The sequence below is a fragment of the Balaenoptera borealis genome (assembly GCF_965194805.1).
Source record: "Balaenoptera borealis genome assembly, chromosome: 7".
Classification (NCBI taxonomy): domain Eukaryota; kingdom Metazoa; phylum Chordata; class Mammalia; order Artiodactyla; family Balaenopteridae; genus Balaenoptera; species Balaenoptera borealis.
The window spans coordinates 101,649,643-101,671,787 of NC_138864.1; the positions used below are offsets into that span (position 1 = coordinate 101,649,643).

At 37.4% G+C, this 22,145-nt stretch overlaps 1 protein-coding gene across 22 annotated transcripts in view; it reads right to left on the bottom strand.

Annotated features, from left to right (window-relative positions):
• Positions 1–22,145, bottom strand: part of CADPS2 (calcium dependent secretion activator 2) — a 549,410-nt gene that overhangs the window by 136,591 nt on the left and 390,674 nt on the right. For all 22 annotated transcript variants that reach the window (XM_082399988.1, XM_082399986.1, XM_082399984.1 and 19 more), the window contains one exon: positions 1,049–1,150. In XM_082399988.1, coding sequence (XP_082256114.1) covers positions 1,049–1,150 — 102 coding nt within the window. The remainder of the gene's footprint in view (positions 1–1,048; positions 1,151–22,145) is intronic.

A 22,145-nucleotide genomic window follows, 5' to 3' on the forward strand; every position in this document is an offset into this window, starting at 1 on the left:
TAAATCCAGCACTAAATGACTGCCCCTATGCCCAATTATCATGACAAAGAAAATCCTCCCTCATTCACTTACCTTCAGGTGGTGGTACCAGCCCCAGATGAAAACACCAATGCAGAGAAACAGATGGATAGTATATCCTATGATAATTTTTTCCTTCAGTATCATTTTAAAATCAGAGTCTAAGCTTCTCATATTACAAATAAGGAAACTGAGGCCCAGAGCAGCCATACTCTATTCACATGGTTAAACAACAGTGTTTTCAAACTGTTGAGGGGGAATATTAACTGAATTTATTTTTCAGTGAGTTCACATGAAATGACATACCTGCAACATGACAAATATGCTATAAGATGCAATACACTGACATGGCAACATTTTATAGGATCTAATGAGACTGACAGAAAAAGGTATATTTCTGTTTTTAACCATTAGGTTCTATTAAGCTAACTATAATCAGGGGAAAATAATATTATCAAGATATTTATCCTTCACCCTGCAAATGCTTCTTAGTATCAATACTTAATTTTTTTGGCAAAGAAACTGTGCTAGACGCACTGTGGTCCTTGTTCTCACAGAATGTAAATAAAAGGATAACCAAGGACTATATGATAGGTGACTAGGGCATAGTACAGATGATGAATGCTAAAAAGACTTCAGCTTTTCTACTCTCTGCTGGAATAAATGAAAAAGTCTCCCCTGTGAAGGTGGGGCTTGAGAGTCTCCTTGCCTGGCTATGCAGTGAGAGGGAGGAAAAGCCCCCAGAGCTGGGGGAAGAGGCTATGCAAGGCTGAGAACTGCACAGGGCTAGCAAGAGAGCCAGTGGAAAGGATACTGCAGGGGGCGGGGCCTGCTGAATGAGTAGTGCAAACTGAAGGCAGGCTGAGAAGCAGAACACAGAGCCAGGGACGTGGATCATACCTTGCAGGCAATGGAGGAGAAGCTACCGATGGTGCTTGCGCAGTAGCAGAAAGACATAATAAACATTTGTAGGGGATTAGAAGGTTGAGTGAATTAAAGAAACACACACTTGTACTAATGGAGTATATACCTGAAATGGCTTATCTGATTCTCTAAAAGGGAAGACAGTCTTTCCTTTATCTCCTCAAACTTCTCTTTTTCTTCCATTGAAATAGTTCCGATTCCATCAGGCCTGGAAAAAACAAAGGAGAGTCAGTAATTTATTGTGATAGAACATTTACCTTTTTTTAAAAGTATTTATTTATTTATTATTTATTTTGGCTGCACTGGGTCTTATTTGCGGCACACGGGATCTTTGTTGTGGTGTGCAGGATCTTTAGTTGAGGCATGCATGCGGAATCTAGTTCCCCAACTGGGGATCGAACCCAGGCGCCCTGCACTGGGAGCGTGGAGTCTTATCCACTGGACCAACAGGGAAGTCCCTTGAACATTTACTTTTATAAATTTTATATCTTTCTATTTCCCTGAAAAATCCAAATAATTAAGGAAAATGCATATTGGTTCACAGTATACATACTACTTGTGTCTACAGTGGAAATTTATTGGAGATATTTATAGCCATTTGCTTCATATTTCGACCTGGAATGAATGGAACAGAATTATTCTCTTTTAGACAGCCTTCAAGGTAAAGGATTACAATAAACATTTTTCAGATCTACAGAAAACAATGACTAGTCCTTGAGAATGGCAGTGAAAAGTGTTTTATAGTGATACCAAACATTTGACCAATTAAATATCTTGAATGGAATTATTATAAAAAATATACTGAATGTAAGCTAAAATGTCTTAACTCCTTCTCTTCCAAATAAAAATTAAGCTAATGTGAAACTGGAGATTTAATTTTAATGGTTGTAAGGAACAGACATTTTGGATTCATGCAGTGGTTTACTGCTCTATTTTTTTGTTTAAATATAAATGAAACATGAATACTTGAATAAAAACATACAGAGAAGAAAGACCACCTATGTTTCAAGATTTTTGTGCTTAACCTAATATGCCTATGAAATAAAGTATCAACTTTATAAATAAAGTAGTACCTTTAAAAGTAGCAACAGGGACTTCCCTGGTGGTGAAATGGTTAAGAATCCGCCTGCCAATGCAGGGGACACGGGTTCGATCCCTGGTCCAGGATGATCCCACATGCCACAGAGCAACTAAGCCTGTGCACCACAACTACTGAGCCTGCGCTCAAGAGCCTGCAAGCCGCAACTACTGAAGCCCACGTGCTCTAGGGCCCACAAGTCGCAACTACTGAGCCCGTGTGCTGCAGTTACTGAAGCCTGTGTGCCTAGAGCCCCTGCTCCGCAACAAGAGAAGCCACCGCAACGAGAAGCCCGCGCACCGCGACAAAGAGGAGCCTCTGCTCACCGCAACTAGAGAAAGTCCATGTGCAGCAACGAAGACCCAACACAGCCAAAAAAAAAAAAAAAAAAAAAAAGTAGCAACAAAGACTGAACAGAAGTCTTCTTTTACTAAGATTAGGATTGAAAACATAAAATATATCTAATAGGGATTCAGAATTTATTCTATATCCATTTAAGTATCTGGTAGTATAGCAGTCATCTCAAATTTTGAATGTTTGAATTTCACTGTCAAAACAGAGAAAAAGATACATTAATTTCACATTCACTTTAAATATTTATATATTTCAACAAAATGAATCTTTTGCATTTCTTAACAGCAATCATATCTTCTCAAATTAACTTATTTTTCTAAAGATTGTTTTAATTTCCAAAGATTTATCATTTGAACTTACTAATTTTTAATGTTTATGTATAAAATAGGTACAAGTGAGGATTATGAAAAAAATGGGTATTTAAAATAACTTTCCCAACAAGATTTTTATTTGCTGTTCCCACTGTTTTTTACCTAGACATCTATACATGTGTGTGTGTGCATTTTTGATGCTTGTAAACTAGTCAGTTAGGATAAAAGCAGTTAATTCTAAAGTTATACCTGAATCATACTGGCTTAAAGACCTTTTATTCATATCAAAGCATCATTTTTCCCAGAAAAAAGAAAGCATCATTTAAATCTGAGAATTTTTTTCTAAAACAGAGTAAATAATTTGTTATTTCAGAAACTTGCATCCTGCTTGAATTTATGCCTTGAAAATATTACTTACAATTACATTTCATTCTGATCCATCAAAATGCAGTTTGAATGTTAACTGCAGAAAAACTAAGGGCAAAACATTTGGTCTTTCAAAATGTTTACGAAGGAAAAAAGAAAGTCTGATTTTAAATTCTAGAGCAATGAACTATGAACTAACCCCAATGTTTCAGAATAATTTAACAATGGATTTTTTTTCACGTATTACTTCAGAGTCAATTCCTACCAAGCAAATAATAGCACAAAACCCAGACTGTAACCTAAGCATAACTATTGCCAATGATCACAAAAGTTCAATTGGATAGTTCTATATAAATCATTAATTTGGGAATTTGGGCAGACAAAAACTATAACTACATTATGCTATTACATAGACAGCAAGACATCCCATACCACAAAGTTGCAAGTGGTCAATTCACTAAATACACCTATGCAAACTTGATGAAAAAGAGCAAAGAACTTCTCTTTATTGTTCTGAAGATTGACATGGTCCTTTGGCCTTGCACTCTGACAGATGCCACACAATTATATTTGAGTGAATTTTACTGTTTGTTTCAACTGTCAAAGGAGATTGTAATCCACAGTGACAGAGTACATTGGTGGGTCATATGAAACTTCACTGGGGCACATTGCCTACCTGACTGAATGAGGCCAGGGGTTCAGTCGATGAAGAGCGAGAAAAGTCAGTCGGGGGGAATGTCACTCATGTCACTTTCACTGAGATAAAGACTTATACATAGTGAAGGGCTGTCACTTCACTGAGCTTATTACTAAATTACATATACATCTAACAGGTTAAATACATTTTATATTTTGGACTTGCCCTTATTCACATATCCTTATTTTAATGTGTATACCAGACTATATTAGGTATATGAAGTGGCCTTCTATATCTAAATTATTGAGTCTAAATGGCAACTTTGCTGCAGTCAAGCCTAAAAGTAACAGCTCCTTCTAAAATTATTCTACCTAGTAAATGCAAATACTTCCGTGTCATCAATATCTTCTTGTCATGGTTGCTATTAAAACAAACACAGCAATTATCAATGTGCCTCGTACTGTTCTGTTTTATATGTATAACAACATAGGATGCCCACAGCAATCTTTTCTCTAGTCCCCAAGAGAGGAGGCTGTTGACCCTCAGGGAGGTTAGGTGACTTCCCCAAGGTCACACAGCTTCTAAGGACAGAAGCCTGGACTTGAATCTAGGTCTCTCGCATTCCAAGGCAGAGGCTCTCAGTGCCCATGCCTTATTGTCTTTCCTCTGTGTTTTAACAGAAAATCAAGAACAATACGAAAAATCCCTAATAAAAAATGGAAGCTATATTTGAGAAGCAACAATGGTGGAATGATTTTAAATACACTTCCTCACATCACACATTGTCTATGTTACTTGTATAAGGCAGAGAGCTTAAATACCAATACAGTTTAAAATACCTACCACTGAATCAGTGATTCAGTTAAAAAAGACCTTAACAAAGGAAATCCTAAAATTTGCTCTTTCGTGCATTACGACATAGGTACTTGCAGAATCCTTGAGAGATATTTCAACCAGTTACATTTGATGCACATTTGCCTAGTAGACTCAGGGTAACAGAGATTCAAAGTATAATAGTTTTATAAGCTCAGTTTATAAATTAATTTGTCAGCTATACGTTCAAAACCTATTCAGAACTTGACCACCCTTGACCACGTCTGCTGCTCCCCTGGTTCCGGTCATCCTCAGCTCTTCCCCGAGTACGGCTGTAGCCTCCTTGGTCTCTCTCTCCTCCAGTCTTTTCTTTGTCAGAGTGTTGGCTACACGCTATTGTGAGCCATTTTCAAGTGTGAGTCATATCCCTGTAGTGGTAACACTCATTGTAAAAGCCAAAGCCCACTCTGATTTCCTCTGCCTCCTCATGGCAAGTCCTCCACTCTAGCCATGCTGGTCTCCTAGCTAGTCTTCAAACATAGGAAGCATGCTCTGCCTCAGGGCCTTTGCATGTGCAGCTTCCACTGCCCAGGAGCCTTTCCCTATGCACACACATGGCTTGCTCACTCACGTCCTTCTTATCTCTACCGACGTGACTCAGGATTAGCGAGGTTATCTCTAACCATCTGGTGTAAGAGTGTAATCTCCCATTTCCACAGGCCTCTTTATTACTTGCCATTGTATATATTGCCATCGTCTGACATGTGATATATTTATTTGTTTATTGTCTGTCTCTTTGTGCTGTACTCCTAGTGCATAGAACAGTAGCTGGCATATAGTTAATATTCAATATATAAATGCTAAAGAAATGAATTAGTGTTATATAGAATAAAAAGTATCAGTTATATATGATTATAAGAATTCATGAATTAGTAATATCACATAATATTATTACTTATTAGTATTAATATGGCATGAATTGTTTGGAATATTTTTATTATATAACGGTAGGTAAAATAGAAAATTTTTTGAAAAGCAAGCTAGAACAGGAATTACAGTTAAGAATTCTGGGTATCTCTAACAAAAAATTAGCATGTATTTACACTTAGCAGAAAACTTTTAGTGTTTACCTGCCATTTTAATTATTAATGAAATGAATTGGTTTAAATCTCAAGAATAGAATTGTTTTCCTGAGATAATAAAAGCAAAAATAATAATGCCTCTTTGACATTGATAAAAAGATAATGTTAAAATGTGGTTATTTAAAATTCTAACAAAGAAGACCAGCTTTCTGATTTGAATGTTAACTGGGGTTTAACTCTATGCCTATATTATTATATTATTACATTAAAGTGGTTCCAATGGGAAGGAAGTGTATGTTCATGTACCAAGAGTTAACATTTTCATTTTTTCCTGAGGCCTGTAGTTATAGAAGTTACATGATTTTAATAAAAATAGAGTGTTCTGTGAAATAAGTTTAAGATATGAACAAGTTATAAAGCAGGTACACTTCTTTTAATTATACATACTGTCAAACGAGCTATGACACAGAACTTCCTTCCGGTATTACATAATAAGCAATTGAACACCACATGCAGTTGTGTCTATGTTAATTATACTTGAAAGATTCTTAAAAAACAGGATCATACAACACAACTTTCTGCCACTGATTCATACTTGATAGACTGATCTTACATCTGCCTATGGGTCCTATTCTGTTTTCACAGAAACCATCACATGTGTGCACATGCGCACAATCACGCACACAGAACACTTTTTTTTTTTTTTAATTTTATTTATTTTTGGCTGCGTTGGGTCTTCGTTGCTGCTTGCAGGCTTTCTCTAGTTGTGGTGAGAGGGGGTTACTCTTCGTTGCGGTGCACGGGCTTCTTGCAGTGGCTTCTCTTGTTGTGGAGCGCGGGCTTCAGTAGTTGCAGCACGTGGGCTCAGTAGTTGTGGCTTGCGGGATCTAGAGCAAAGGCTCTGTAGTTGTGGTGCACGGGCTTAGTTGCTCCACAGCATGTGGGATCTTCCTGGACCAGGGATCGAACTCGAGTCCTCTGCATTGGCAGGCGGATTCTTAACCACCGTGCCACCAGGGAAGTCCCAGAACACCTTTTTTGAAAGGCGGATTCCTCCAAAAAATAGTTCCTATACATATTAAGGCCTGTACAAATTAATTTTACTCAATTCCTCCATGAACTAAGGGATTTTATAGTTTGTGCTATTCATCAATCTGGCATATTAGGCATTTTAAAGCAAACAGAATCCTTTCTGTATAGGTGACATCTTGCCATGATTACCAGTTCCTTCTGTAATGAGTACAACATAAGCTCTAAAGTGAGGGAGATGCTCTGAAAAGACAACTCCGGAACAAGAGGGATGCACAGTATTACCCATCCATTTCCTGTGATCTCTGATGGCTTTGGGGGTAGTTCAGAGAATAGTTTCCATGAAAGGAAATGATGATTCCACTGTATTTCAAGAAAGATCTGAGGAGAAGAGTACACAACTGGGTTGCAGAGTTGGGTATTTGAGCAGAAGAGAAAATATCAAGGAGGGGATCTGCCTAAATGTTCTGATGTGGACAAACCCAGTAACTTCACTTCCCTTGGCTCGACAGTAGACAGTTCATGTGTTTTTCAGTATCATACAACATTTCAGAGGCCCATAAGGCTAATACAGACTAATTCTGGCATGTTTAACATCCATTTCATCTGGGTGAATTTAGGTAAAGACGATTTACTGGCTGCCAACATATTTTAAGGAGTAATGGTTCTGTGACACACTCCAACAAAAAGGGTGAAACACCCCCTGTATTTTTTTTTTTTGAACACCACGAACCATGAGACCTTGTTGGAGGTTCTTAGTGCAACAGTGAGGTCTGAGAAGGCTGGCAGTAAAGAAATGGGTTTAATTTGTTTTAATAGCACATCCGAGAATTATTTAGTCATGGTATCTCCCTACAATTCCCACTTAAAAAGCACTATTTAGTGCTGATGAGCATTTGTTCTATTACTCAATGAAAACTATAACATCTTCTATGGTTATTTTCTTAATCACTTTTATCAGTGGGACAGCTGCTAGATACCCGAAGGATAAATGTGCCCTTCGCTTTATAATCTCTAGGAGTGGACATACCACCTGGAACAGAGTGCTTGGGAAGTTTGTGGGTTGAATAAATACACCAGGAGTTAACATATAGAAAAGTCCTGTAAATTGACGAGATTTCCTTTACCTTCCCGCCTCACACTCCCTCCCTCCCCAAACTCCTCAGGTAGGTTTGCTTGTCCTGGCAGTTTGGTGGTTTGTGGTAAAAGATATTTTGCAAGCAATGAGTGGGCAAATGACAAAGTTCATGGTGCTTTTGAGTTTCTTATAGGCTTCTTTTCACCTGCCCTCTCTGATGAGGAATGTATGACATCTTAGCTTCCTCCAGAGAGAGTGAGAAGGGGAGAGACACCTAGAGGGTGGTATTTCTGAATTGTCAATTCTGCCTACAGCACAGCAGGTAAAAGTCACTTTGCACTTCGTGTATTTCCCACCAATATCCATTTGTGAACAGAATAAAAAAAAAAAAAAAAGAGGAAGATATAGCACACAAGAAAATAAGAAATGGTGGAAGGTAAGGGAGAAAACAATAATCTCTCATTTTTGTTCTCAAATCTATAACACCTCCTATTGTTTCAAGCAAAATGATGTATCATTTGGATGGTCATATAATATATAATCAGTGTCCTTTTACTTCCCCCGAAATTTTCAAATATCCAGAAGAAGAAATTAATTCTACCCCTATACATTCATTGAAATAGAAGAAACAGATTTTCTAGGAGAAAATATCTCGGAAATGAAATTTAAAAATCATATTCTCTTTTTCCAAACCCTCCTCCCTCCAGATCCTTTCCATATTTGAATTTCCGACTGTATTCTATTTTCTTTGGAGGTTTTAGATACTTCCACAAAAAAAAAAAAAAAAAAAAAGGCAGGAATCTGACACTATGAAGATACGTGATCTTGTGACTTAGTTTTTGTGGTGAAGTAATGATGGACAGACAGGTCAAGGACAGGTATCGAGGTGTCTCATAACTGTCCTCTCCTGGAACCAACTAAAATCAATACTGCACAAAATTCTAGAACTCAAGAAAAATAAAATATCAAGAGGATTTTAAAAATAAAGAGAATTAAGGTTGATAAGTGTTCTCTGATATAAGTATCATCTCTGCCTAATACCTAATATTATTTTTAAAAATAACTTTTTTAAAAAATTAAAGAACTATATACACATCATAATTTGGGAGGAGAATTCAGAAAAATACAAAGACAAAAGTTTTCTTAAATGCCCCAATCAGAAATAACTGGTAATACCATTTTGTAAATATAATCCAGCCTTCTTTCTATAAAGCTATACATTTATTGCACATTCTAATGTATAATTTGATTCTTTTAATGAAGTATAAACATTTTCTCACATCATTTAAATATTCTAATATATGCTTTTTAATGGAAGAATGATTTTTCATTGTATGGATGTACCATGTATTTTTTTAAAAATTTATACTGGAGTATAGCTGCTTTACAATGTTATGTTAGTTTCTGCTGTACAGCAAAGTGAGTCAGTATACAGTATGTATACGTATACATATATCCCCTCTTTTTTGGATTTCCTTCCCATTTAGGTCACCACAGAGCACTGAGTAGAGTTCCTTGTGCTATACAGTAGGTTCTCATTAGTTAACTATTTTATACATAGTAGTGTATATATGTCAATCCCAATCTCCCAGTTCATCCCACCCCCACTTCCCCCCTTGGTATCCATATGTTTGTTCTCTACATCTGTGTCTCTATTTCTGCTTTGCAAATAAGTTCATCTGTACCACTTTTCTAGATTCCACATATAAGCGATATTATACAATATCATATAGAGTGACTCTGTGACTAACTTCACTCTGTATGACAGTCTTTAGCACCATAATATATTATTAATCCAATATTCTATTAGTAGAAATTTAGACTTTTTCCATTTTTTTTCCTACCATAAACACTGTTGCGATAACCAATCTTACACTAAATATTTTTAACCCATCTCTGATTGTTTCCTTGGGATAAATTCCTGAAAGTACATTGTTAGGTTAAAAGGTACTATGGATCAAACTGTATTTCCCTGAAAGTTCATATGTTGAAGTTCCAACCCCCAATATTACTGTGTCTGGAGACAGGGCTTTTAGGAAGTACTTAAGGTGGAATGGGGTCATAGGGCTAGGACACCAATCTGATAGGATTGGTGGCTTTGTTAGAAGAGGAAGAGTGAGATCTTCTTCTCTCTCTTCTGTAAGAACACAGAGAGAAGGGAGTCATCTACAAGCTAGGAAAAGAGTCCTCCTCAAAGCCTAACCACACTAGCGCCCAGACTTCTAGTCCCCAGAACTGTTAGAAAATAAATTTCTGTTGTTTAACCCACCTAGTCTATGGTATTTTGTTATGGTAGCCTGAGCTAAGACAAATGAGATGACATTTTCAGGCATTTGATACATATCACAAAACTGCTTCTTAAGAAAGCACTTACCAGCTTATACTCCGACCCACAGTGTGTGAAATTATTAATTTCCCTCTATCCTCATCAACTGTGGTCTTTATCATTTGTTATAATCATTTTCAACTTTATATATAAAAAGGGTATTTCATTGTTTCAATTTATTAATTTCTATGTTGTAAAATGGCACACTCTTGCTGGTTACATGGGGTCTTTCCACGGGCCATAAAACTCACTGCATTTAATTCATGAAGAACATGTAATTGTGAGATCTATTTATGAAGTGCCCCAACATGTCACCTATAAAATTTGTAAACATATGGTCCAACGTCATTCATTTACTTACTCAACAAATATTTATCGAGTACTGGCCAGGTCCTGGGGATACAATATAAGCACAACAGAAATGACTCCTTCCCTAATAGAATTTATAATAGGGAAAGGCATAAAAAAGAAAAATTAAGACAGTAAGTGTACATCACATTTAAGAAGGGCGGAAGTACAAAGCTCTGATGTAGTTTGAATCTCAGGTAAGGATTCAGTTTGGGAATATTAAAGCTGAGATGCAATGGATGAGCAGCAGTTAACCAGGGGCCACGTGAAGCAGAGGGGTTAGGGAGAGAGTCCCAGGAGGTTCTCCTTTGAGATGTCCAAATGTTTTTCTCAAAATGCAAGTTTTATCATGTGATTTCTGCTCCTATTATATTAGATGGATGTGATACTCCAAAAGTCCCTCTTCACTACAAAACTCCTAAACACTGAATAAATTATAGCAAATACACTGTTAAATGTTATGTTGTACTTATAAGAAAGTTAAAAAGTTCTCCCAAGAGCAAGAAAATAAAAATGAACTAGGAGCTGAAATCAAAGTAGGGGTGAATGTGAACACCAGGGCTGCCTTAGGGGCAAATGTCGATTCCAAGGAGGTTCTGTAGCTGTGTTGTTCAAGGGAATGCACCACAGGCTCAGAGACCTAATCTGCATGGGCTGCTAAACCTGAGATGCCTGCAGAAAATGGGACACTTGAATGGGCTATACTATCAGTGAAAGGATGGGCTAGAAAATCAATATCCTTGCAAAGGAGAACAAACAAGGAAATCTGTCTGTTTGTACAACATCTATAGACTGAGTGAAAAGAGTCTTTCTTGAGAATATGCACCACTTGCCTGACCTCATTAAACTGGGTACCACCTGTGCAATCGAGGAATCTCCAAGATGGAAAATAAAACAGCTCCAGTAGCACCTCCTATCACCAAGTAAAAGCAAGAGCAAATCCTTTTGGGAAGCAAGCATTCTCAACCCTGGCCTTGTAGAATTTCCACAGATTAATCCAAGTATACGTGCTTACTACAAAAACTGCTAGCAGAATAAGCAAACGGTTGACCATGGCAAAAACATCAGCAGAAACAATGGATTTATATAAACACCTATAAATTTTAGTTATTGCAATGATCAGAATACAAAATAACTAATTATAAAAGGTCTAAGGAAACAAAAAAGGAAACAAAAGCCAAGAAAGGAATGAGAGCTACTCAGAAATGACCAAATGGATTTAAAAAAGAACCTAAGAGAATTTCTAGAACTAAAAAAATTAATAATTGAAATTAACAATTCAATGAGTAGGTTAAAAAGCAGGTGTCATAGCTGAAGAGAGAAATGTGGAAGTAGAGCAACGGCCAGTAAATGATAGTCCACCACCACCTGCCTCTGTGAATCAAATTGTATTAGAACACAAGCTACACTCATTCATTTGCATACTGCCCATTTGGCTGCCTTTGCTCCACATTAAGAGTCAAGTAGTTGTGACAGACCATATAGCCCACAAAGTCCAAGATATTTATTATGTTTACTATCTGGCCCTTTACAGAAAAAGTCTGCTGAGTCCTGAAGTAGAAGACAGAACTAAAAATATTATATAGAATGCAGTTGGAGAAATAAGTAGATAGAATATATATTAGAGACATTAAGAGATACAGAAGATAAAATGCCTAATATATGGGTGATTGGAGTTTAAGGGAGAGCAAGATTGGAGGAGAGACAATATTTAAAGAGATTACAATATTCCAGAACTGATGACAAACATGGATCTTCATATCCCAATCAAGGTAAATTCAAAGAAATTTGAACTTACCCAATATCAGCACACATGGATCAGAAAGCCACAAAATTCCCAAACAGAATTCTTTAAAAAGAAATCCACATATTACTGAACAGTGAACCCACAAAACACAAAGGAACAAAATAATCCTAAAACTATTAAATCAAATCTCCCTCAAAAGAATGGCAATGAAGCCTTCTTAACCCAGGAAGTCAGAAGAAAATGGAGTACTATCTTCAAAGTTCTGAGAGAAAATAACGGTCAGCGTAGAATGTATAACAAGCAAAATTTTCTTTCAAAAATGTGAATGAAACAAAGAAATTCCAAAATTCGTTATCTATAGGTATTCCATTGTATGGAATTCCAAAGAATATACTTTAGGAAAAAAGTAATTTCTAAATTGAAGCAAGTATTGAGTATAAAATAATAAAAATAATGTCTAATGTGTAAGATTAGAAAACAAATAAGGATACAGTTAAAATACCAGATAACATAAGCATGTAAGCCAGGAAGGGGGTGACTGGAGGGAAATGTTCTAAGGTCTCTGCACTTTTCAGAAGGAAGGGAAAATTTGCTGATTAGCATAAGATTTAAAATTTTAGTCACATACATGGTAAAATCTCAAAAGGTGAAAAATGTAAATGAGGAGCAAAAAAGAAAATAAACTGGGTGAAACAAAAAGGAGGCAAGAAAGAAACAAAAAGCTTAGAGACATGAGCCAAAAAGTGCCCAAAATAAAATGGTAGAAATGAATTTACTTATATCAATACACATGATAATTGTAAATGGACTAAACTAATTAAAAAACAGAAATTGTTATATTGGATAATTAAATCAGAATCTAGTGTGCTATTTATAAGACACAAGAATACAGAAAGACTAAAAGTAAGAATAAACATATATCAGACAAATGCCAAAAGAAGGTTACGTTAATAACCATCTAAATAAACTTTAATGTAAAATGCATTATTAATTATGAAAAGGGTCAGTAAATCATAATAATAATTTCCATTCGCCAAGAATATTTAATAATTTTTAAACTTGAATACACCTAATAAACAGTCTCAAAATACAAAGCAAAAATTTGCAGAAGTAGAGGAAGAAACCACCACTGCAGTGGCAGCTTTCCACTCACCTTGGTCATAACCCCACAGATCAAGCAGACAAAAAACCAGTAAGAGTTTAGAAGATTTGAACCACAAAATTCCTGCTTGCCCTACTAAGCTACAGAATATACATATTTTTTCAAATGACATGAAACATTTACAATATTTAACACATAACTGGACATAAAGAAGTCTCAAGTTATGAAGAATCAGTATCATACAGATTACATTCTCTGAACACAAAGAAATTAAGTTAGAAATCAATCTTCAAGAATATAACCAAAAAAAAAAATTCACTTTCCTAGAAATTCTAAAATATACTTATAAACAACTCTGTGTCTAAGGAGAAATTATAATGGAAAGTTAGAATTACTTAGAGTGAATTTGAATCAAATACATTATCAAAATGCATATATGTAGCAAAAGCAGTACTTAGTGGAAATTTAACCTTAAATACTTATTTTAGGAAAGAAGAAAAGATGACTAGTAATGAGTTAAACAGCCAATTTAGGAAGGTAGAAAAAATAATCCAAGAAAGTAGAAGGATGGAATAATAAAGTCAAAGACAAAATATAATGAAATGGTTGACTACAAAAGGGGGCACACAGGGGAACTTTTAAGGTGATAGAACCAGCAATAGGGTGGTGAATATATGACTCTTTGCATTTGTCAAAACCCACAGAACTATAAGAACTGTATAGCAAAAAGAGTGAACTTTACTGTATACAAGCTTAAAGAAAAAAAAAAATTCTATATCAACCAGGACGCTGAGGGATCCCAGGATGGAATGCATATTGTGCAAGTGACTCTAACTGTATTGTATGACATAACCTCACTAAATAGAGTGGGGGAAAAAAGAAGGTGTCATATTGAACTTTGGAAAACATTTTTGATTGGAAATTCTAAGGCCAATAACTAAAGGCCCTGTACACAGCATACTCTAGTTGGCAAATTCTGAAACTGCTTTACATATATACTGGGGTTGAACAAATAAGTAAATGGATGGGATGGTAGAAGCCAGATTTCTCACTGTTGAAGAGAGAAGTTACGAATAAGCAAGAGAGGGTGGCTGATACGATCTTTGTGGTATTGGACTAGAGGCGGAGACATCAGTATGAACTCATGGGTTAGTATATATACATACATACATATCACCTAGCTGTGTCCACTCAGAGGGCCTGGAAGCAATGGCATCCCAATAGCAATGAGCATATCCATAATCCTGATCTTGGTTTCTATATACCGTTCTCTAAGAAAAGGTATCAGGGATCTTTGGAGAAATGACTGATTCTAGGGCTGAGGCAGGGAAAAAAACAATATGAACTACAAACATGTTTTAATACCAGAGAGTAAGAAAGTGCTCAAAAAAACACATCAAAAGGAGTCTGTCTGAAAGAGCTCTCAATGGCTAAAGCTGGAACAATTTGAGCAACAAAACAAAGTAGTATTGGATTACAACCCAAAGTATAAAGTAACTATACATGAATCCATATTGACATAAACAAGTGGTTGACTAAATACACAGGGGACAAGAGACAAATCTTCATTGCAGAAGAATTCCAATTTACTATATGTAGCTAGTCCTCCCTCCAGGAATTAGGGTTTAACTCCCCTCTCTTCTTGAGTATGAGTTGGACTTAGTGACCTACATCCAAAAAATAGCACATGGAGACAGCAAAATAATATCTTTACAGTGGAAAAAGCTGGCAAACACTACCTTAACTAAGTGATCAAGGTTAACATGACCAGTTATGTCTTGTAGATATCATGTGCTCCCAGGAAGAATGAGATGAGAGGGTATTTCATTTCTTCAAAAACCTGTAGCCCCAGTCTAATCGTGAAAACGTCAGAGAAACCCAAATTGAGGGACCTTTGACAAAATATTTGGCCAGTACTCCTCTAAACTGTCAAGGTCATGAAAAACAAGGAGGAGAGACTGAGAAACTGCCACAGATCAGAAGAGACTTGAGGACTGAATGTAATGTGGTATCCTGAGTTGGATCTTGGAAAAGAAAAAAGGACATTTAAAAAAAAAGAAACAACAACAACAAAAAACCCCAATGGACTGGTGAAATCCAAATAAGGCCTCGTGGTTAGTTAAGAGTAATGTGCCAATATTGGTCTTCTAGTTTTGACAAATGTGCTGTAGGAATGTATGACATTATTATGTATGTAACATTAGACTAAACTGAAATACCGAAACTCTCTGTACCATCTTTGCAATTTTTCTGTATATCTAAAATTATTCTAAAATAAAAAAGTTTATTTTTTCAAAAAATTAATGAAATGGAAAACACAGAAACAACAGAGTTCAACAAAGCCAAAAATTGCTTCTTTGGAAAGACCAATAAATTTCGCAAACTTCTCATAAGATGGATTGAGGGGGAAAGAGAGAGAGAAGGTAAAAATAAACACTATTAGAATGTAAAGGGAAGATATTTATAGGCAGGAAAAAAAGTATAAAAAGAACAATTTGAATAACTTAATATCAATGCATTTAAAAACTTTGATGAAATGCACTATTTCCCAGAAAATCATAACCTGACAAAATTCACTCAGGAAATAAATGGAAAACCTGATAGTTCTTTAACTATAAAATAAACTGATGCAGTGGTGAAAAATCTTTTCACAAATAGGTCCCTAAGGCCAGATGGTTTTGTTTTCCTATTTTTTGATGTAACTTTTATTTTTTGGAATAGGAAAAATATTTCTTTCTTTATTTATATTGATGTATAGTTGATTTATAATATTATACTAGTTCCAGGTGTACAATATAGTGATTTGATGTCTTTATGGATAATACTCCATATAAAGTTATTATAAAATATTGGCTATATTTTTGCTGTTATACGTTATATACTTATATCCTGTTTATTTTATACCTAGTGGTTTGTACCTCTCCCAGATGATTTTAAAAATGGGTTACCGATAAACCTTTCGAATCTCAAACAGAGTAAGTGGGAAAGCTCCCCAACCCATTTTATATGGCTACAATACCTTGGATACCAAATCCTGACAAAAACAGTATGAGAAAGAAAAATAATAGGCCAATCTTGTGCCTGTTTAGATCAACACAGATCTAAAAGTACCAAACTGACTGGCAACAGTAATGGTAAATGGTTCAGATGTATATACATAGCTTTTGGGTTTTGTTTGATTGTTTTTATGCCAAAGCATCACATACTATGTTCTTTAAAAATTTTAGTATGTTGGAAAACTACATGGAGATCCAATGCAAGACCCCAAACTCCTTTCCACACTTTAGACGCTAAGAGGCTTTAAAGGTCCCAAGCTTAAGAAAAGCTACACCAGAAAAGTAGTTCTTGCTTCTGTTCATTGTTAACTTGATCTATATTCAAAGTCATACTGAAAAATCCCTTTGCTTTATCTCTTCCTCAGTGATTTACCTTCAGTAGGCTCTTTTGTGCATTGTTTCAGAAAAAACCAGGAGTTGTTTGCTGTGCATGAATGGTGTGGAGGGAAAAGAGAGAAAATTGATTAGGTGACCTTAGTAACCGTTACCCCCAACTTGCAGCCTGGCAACTTACTTAATCTGGATGATGGGATACTTAGCTCCTGCTTCCGGCTGTGTCTATGCTGCTGCCGTTAGGCCCACAATGCTTTCCAGCGACACGAGGGGCTGGGATGGAAGGGGGGTGATCCCAGAACCTCCCCATGGCTCCTTCTAATGCTTATGGGTGGTAGTTGAAGTGACGCACCTATTCAATGCTTTTCCAGTCTCATCTTCCTGCTTGAGACTTGTGTAAATTGTGCTGCAATAACACCACTATCAAGTTCACCTTTGCACTGTCTTTTACAGAGCAATTCCCCAAAGCTTATTTAACTACCATACCATATGTATGGTATGGTATACTTACATGATATTTTCATCATTTACAAAGTGCTTACATAATCGTATTTGACCTATTCAGGAACCTCATCAGGTAGGCAGCATCGATGATATTACTCACAAGGAACAGGTTGGGAAACTGAGGCTCAGGACCAACTGCTCCAAATGAAATAGCTCAAAAGTGGGGGAACCTCGGCAGGAAGACAGTTGTGCTCCTAGCTCCGTGCTATTTCCAACTTAGTAAGTCTCTACCCACATTGCTCACTTTCTGTTTTTTGCCTTATTTTAAAGAGCATAATTATCTTTAGTATCGAATTCCAGCTTGAGCAGGGGTAGATATTTCTGTTCGAAAGTTTGATTGAGGCGGATTTGGGTTGTACTATGGTTTCTGATAGAATCAAAAACGGTTCCTCAGTGTAAATTTAAAAGGCCCTCATTGGTAACTTACCTCTTCCACCTCTGCACATATCACCTGGGATAAAATCTGTCAGGTTAGCCATGTAAATTTCAGCCATGTAAATTTCACCTTGCAATGACATTTTATCTGGTTGCTCCCCTGTCCCAGAAGTGAGTCTCTAGATTCACAATGGGTGTGATACCTAGACTTAATTTCTCTAAGTCATATATCAAAGACTAGAATTAAGAACTGGTAATGAAAATTCTTGATGAGCCTATTTGATGCAGTCTTCTATGATGGGACTCAAAATATGCATCCTTGTCTCCAAAATGAGAGGCAGGAAGTTGAGGCATGATTTCTGAAGTGACAGGTAAGAGGAAATGTTATGATCTCTGAAGACGGAGGTACTGTGATATGATGATTTGACTGATTCCCGTGAAGGTTGCCTATTACTCTGTGATATGATCTGGAATCCACAGAAAGTAGGGATTACTTTCCATACAAACTATAGTCACGCTGTACTCCCTGTACCCTGTACTCGAAAGCTCGCACAGCTGAGCTGGCCTCTGCCGGGTGTGTAGCAGCTCTGAGACGGCCCCGCCAGACCGCGCAAGAGTCAGCGACCCTACTGCATCCCTTACATTAAACAGGGACATAAAAGCCGTTTTGTGCTGCTGCTTTAGTTTCTCCACCCTCAGCCTGACTCACAAAACCAAGATGTCTAACCACGCACATCAACCTGGAACCTTGCCCTACAGGCATCGTCTCGGAAAGCCTCTTTTCTCCTCGCTGACGGTGCTCCGCGGCGCTAACGCCGAGCGCGGGCTGCGTTCTTCACGGCCGTACGGGGCTAGCATCCTGCACGAGTGGGTCGGTTTCTGTCCTTGGCTCACTTTTCTCTTTCTTCCTCGGTCCTAGTACCAGCCAGACCTTTTCTGTTTAACTCTATTCTTTTACTCCTGAAACACTCGGAGTGCTATTCAGAGACGCTGTGTCTGCAGGGAAGGCACACGCCTAAGCGCGCTCAGAGCCATGTGACACGATGGGCTCCTGGAAACGGTTCACATCCAGACAGCACTGCTGTCCTTCGCGTCCATCCACAACAAAAGGCAGTCTTCTTTTCTTTTGAATTTTTGACAGAGGCGGTTCAGGTAATGAGCAAAACGACTCTTTGAGTGTGTGTCTTGACAGATGGAAAGATGATCTTAACAAGAGAATACGGCAAACGCTGTAGAAAAGTCAGACTTGACATTGACAGTATTTTTAACGGAAGTCTGTATAAATATCAGATGCCACAGACAGGGATGAGAGAAGCTTATTTTCACAAGGGGAGGTTGCTAAAACCCAGAATATTCTATTAGCAAAGAAATTAAGAATATAATTACTTACACGCTGAAATATTTCCACTGAGCAACTACCTATTTTTCACGTTTTTCCTCCTCTTACAGTTTACATGCTTGCGGCTGGCTGACAAAGGGAAACATACCAGAATAATGACTAATCAATACTGATAGAGTATTTTATAATTATCCAGGACCTTCACCTTAATATTTCCCCTTTTCCATATGAGAATGCCCATTTCAGAAATGTTAAGTAATTTGCCCAACATGGGGCAGCTTGCAAATTTCAGAGCCAAGATGCAAGTAGAGATCTTTTGCCTCTTTTAATTCTTTCATTGAGACAGCACGACATCTCTGAATGACATCTGTTAGACTCTAAACATTATAGGAAACATTATGCCTTTTGGGTTATCTTGGAATATTTCTACCCTAACGGAGGTTCAAATTTCCCTAAAACCTATACTCCTTCCTTTCTTTTTTTCTTAAGTTACATATGACCTAAATGCTGAATCAGAGACGGACTCAAATTTCTATTCTAAAGCACCACCCAGAGATACCTTCATAGGTATACATTTTAACCTGGAAAATGAATTTAATGTGTAATATTAAGTATAATATATGCACGAACGTATAAACATACCTTACATTATATTTTACAGTGTACCATCATAAGGAAAACAATAGTTTACAGAATAGAAGTAACTATGGCAACCCACAGGTTCAAATCAGGCTGCCTCCCAGGTGGTGGCAGCAGCTCCCAGTGGCCTCAGTAACTTTCCATTAAAATGTGTCTCAAACACATACATTTTGGGGGCACATAAGCTGAATTTCCCACTTCAATTTAATTTTAAATTAAATTCTCAATTTAATTTTACCTTTCTGTGTTAATGACTGAAATAATCTGATCATACAGGGCTCTCTGGGTTTGCCTGTTCCACTGTAACCTTTTCATCCTCTTGCATTTCAGAGTGCTGCCTAACACTGGGGGGCCGAGCTTTTGATATCCATTGGTCAGGAGGAATTAAGACAGTGCCCAGAGAGATATGAGACAGTGTCGACCACTGTACAACAGCCCCTCACTTCGACTATCAAAGGTTACCATCTGGTTATCCTCACGGTCCCCCGCTTGCCCTGCCACCTCACCCAACACCCCCCGCCACCCCGCCAAAGTTTGCTGAGTGTGGAGGGTTTAGCTTGGGGTAATAGGAAAAGTGACTAAACTCTGTAACATTCCCCTAATTGCCAAGGAAGGCTGAGTTCCATCATGAGGTGAAAGTCTGAAGAGATTCTGAGATTAGGATCAGTCTTATTTTATCGTAGGATGAGAAAAGGCAGCAGTGGGGACTTCAGCAATCACTTATTCTACACCCACAATATGCAAGGCACTGTGTTAAGGTTTACAGAGAGTAATAGGGGAATGAGAAGTAGTTTTTGCTTTTAAAATATGATCTAGTGCGGTAGAAGCAGGCGTGCACGTGTGCGAGTGTATGTGTGCATACAAGTATACATGATAAAGTTTATAACTACAGGTACAAGGTTTGTACTGTTTGCTTGAGTTAACAGAAGTCTTCTCAGAGGAATTTTGTGATATCTGACTGTTTAAAAACTTGAAAAAAGAAACCTTACAGGGAGGATAAACAGGTTGTCTCGGGTAAAGATTATGGAGCGCAGAATACCGGGACTTCAAACGAGGTAGATAGAACATGATGATATTGGAAAAACCCGATACGTGTAATTTATTTTTAATTTATTAATGAAATGAGAGTCACCGAAGGCTTTTGCAAAGGAGTATGGTAAAAGTTAGCCTGTAATTTTGAAGGTGATTGCTAGACTAATGTGGGGAGGAAAAAGCAGTAGAGAGATGAATAAAGGTAGATAAGCAAGAAAAAATAAAGGCCAGAATTAGGGTAGACACAACGGAAATGCTAAAAGACAAATCTGAGGAGTACTGTAAAGACAATATTGACATTGGCAACAAAATGGGGCTAGGAGGTAAAAGGAAAAGATAAATGAAAGATGAATGGCCATTACTGGAAGTGATATTAATACAAATAACAAAGTCATTCATTCATTCATCAAGTATTTACTGAACACTTACTTTGTGCCTGAGTGTTACTTCTTGTCAGGCACTCTGCTAGGAGCTCAGAGAGGTACAGGAGCTGGTTTCATGAGATGATGGATTTAGTTTTAAATGTGGAGAGTTTAAGGCATCAGTAGAAGATTCAAGCTGCCAGTTGTAGATAGAGATCTGTAGCTTAGGAGAATAATTGGGTTGGAATTATCTGTACAAAGAGAGGTCATAGTTGAAGCTGTGGAAAGTGGCAAGATCACCAACACAGAATTTTTCACTGAAGTAGAAAAAAATTCTCAGAAAGAAGAGAGCAAGTTCAAGAACAGATGTGAGAAAATGCCACACTTGGGGTCTGGAGAAACACAAACTATTAGCAAAGAGACGGCCAAAAAAAAAATGAAGATAATAGAATAAAATAAAAAGAGGAGCGCTGAGATAGCTGCATCAGGGAAAATGAGCTGCATTTACAGAAGCACGGGGTCTTGGATATTCCACAGCGCCAACTTTCCCATGAGAGTAAGGAGGGTGTAGCTGGAGAAGGCAATCCATTTCAAGCAGCCTCACCGGCAAGTGAGGAGCTGGGGGCCAAACAGGGGAAATGGTGAGAGGAGTTTGGTGGGGAAGAGAAAGAGAACAATGGAAAGGTAGCTTGACGGGATAATAATACTTAAGACAATGTAAACTATCCCTTAACAATTTTTTGACCACTCGCAAGCCAGGCACTGTTCTAAGTTCTTGATATACACGAATGCGTTTAATCCCTATCACAACTTATGATCTCTGAGAGAGATACTATCTTATGTCTTTCTTACAGATGGGGAAATAGAGACAGAACTCGATGAAGAAACTTGCCCTACCTCACCTAGTTAGCAAGTATTACCGCTCTGTTATGTTGTGCGGCTAGATGAAGCTCAGGCTTGTGGGAAGAAAGGAAATATAAAGAGGGGGAGATGGAATAACGGGTGAGGCAAGGTACAAAGGGGATGAGATAAAGGGTATCTCCTTTATGGGAGGAGCCCCACCTAGCGAAGGTTCCCTGGAACAAGATTGGGAGGAGAGAGGGAGCAAGGTGGAGAGATTTTTAAGGTCAGAGATGCACAGTTGCGGGGGGCCTGCATTAGGTGATATTTTGCCCTTTTGGTAAAACAAGAGGTGAGGTCACTGGCTCAAGAGTGCTAAAAGGGGATACTTGTTCCTCAAGTATGGATTAGGGAAGGGGCTGGGAGGAGACTCTACATAAACCCCATTATTT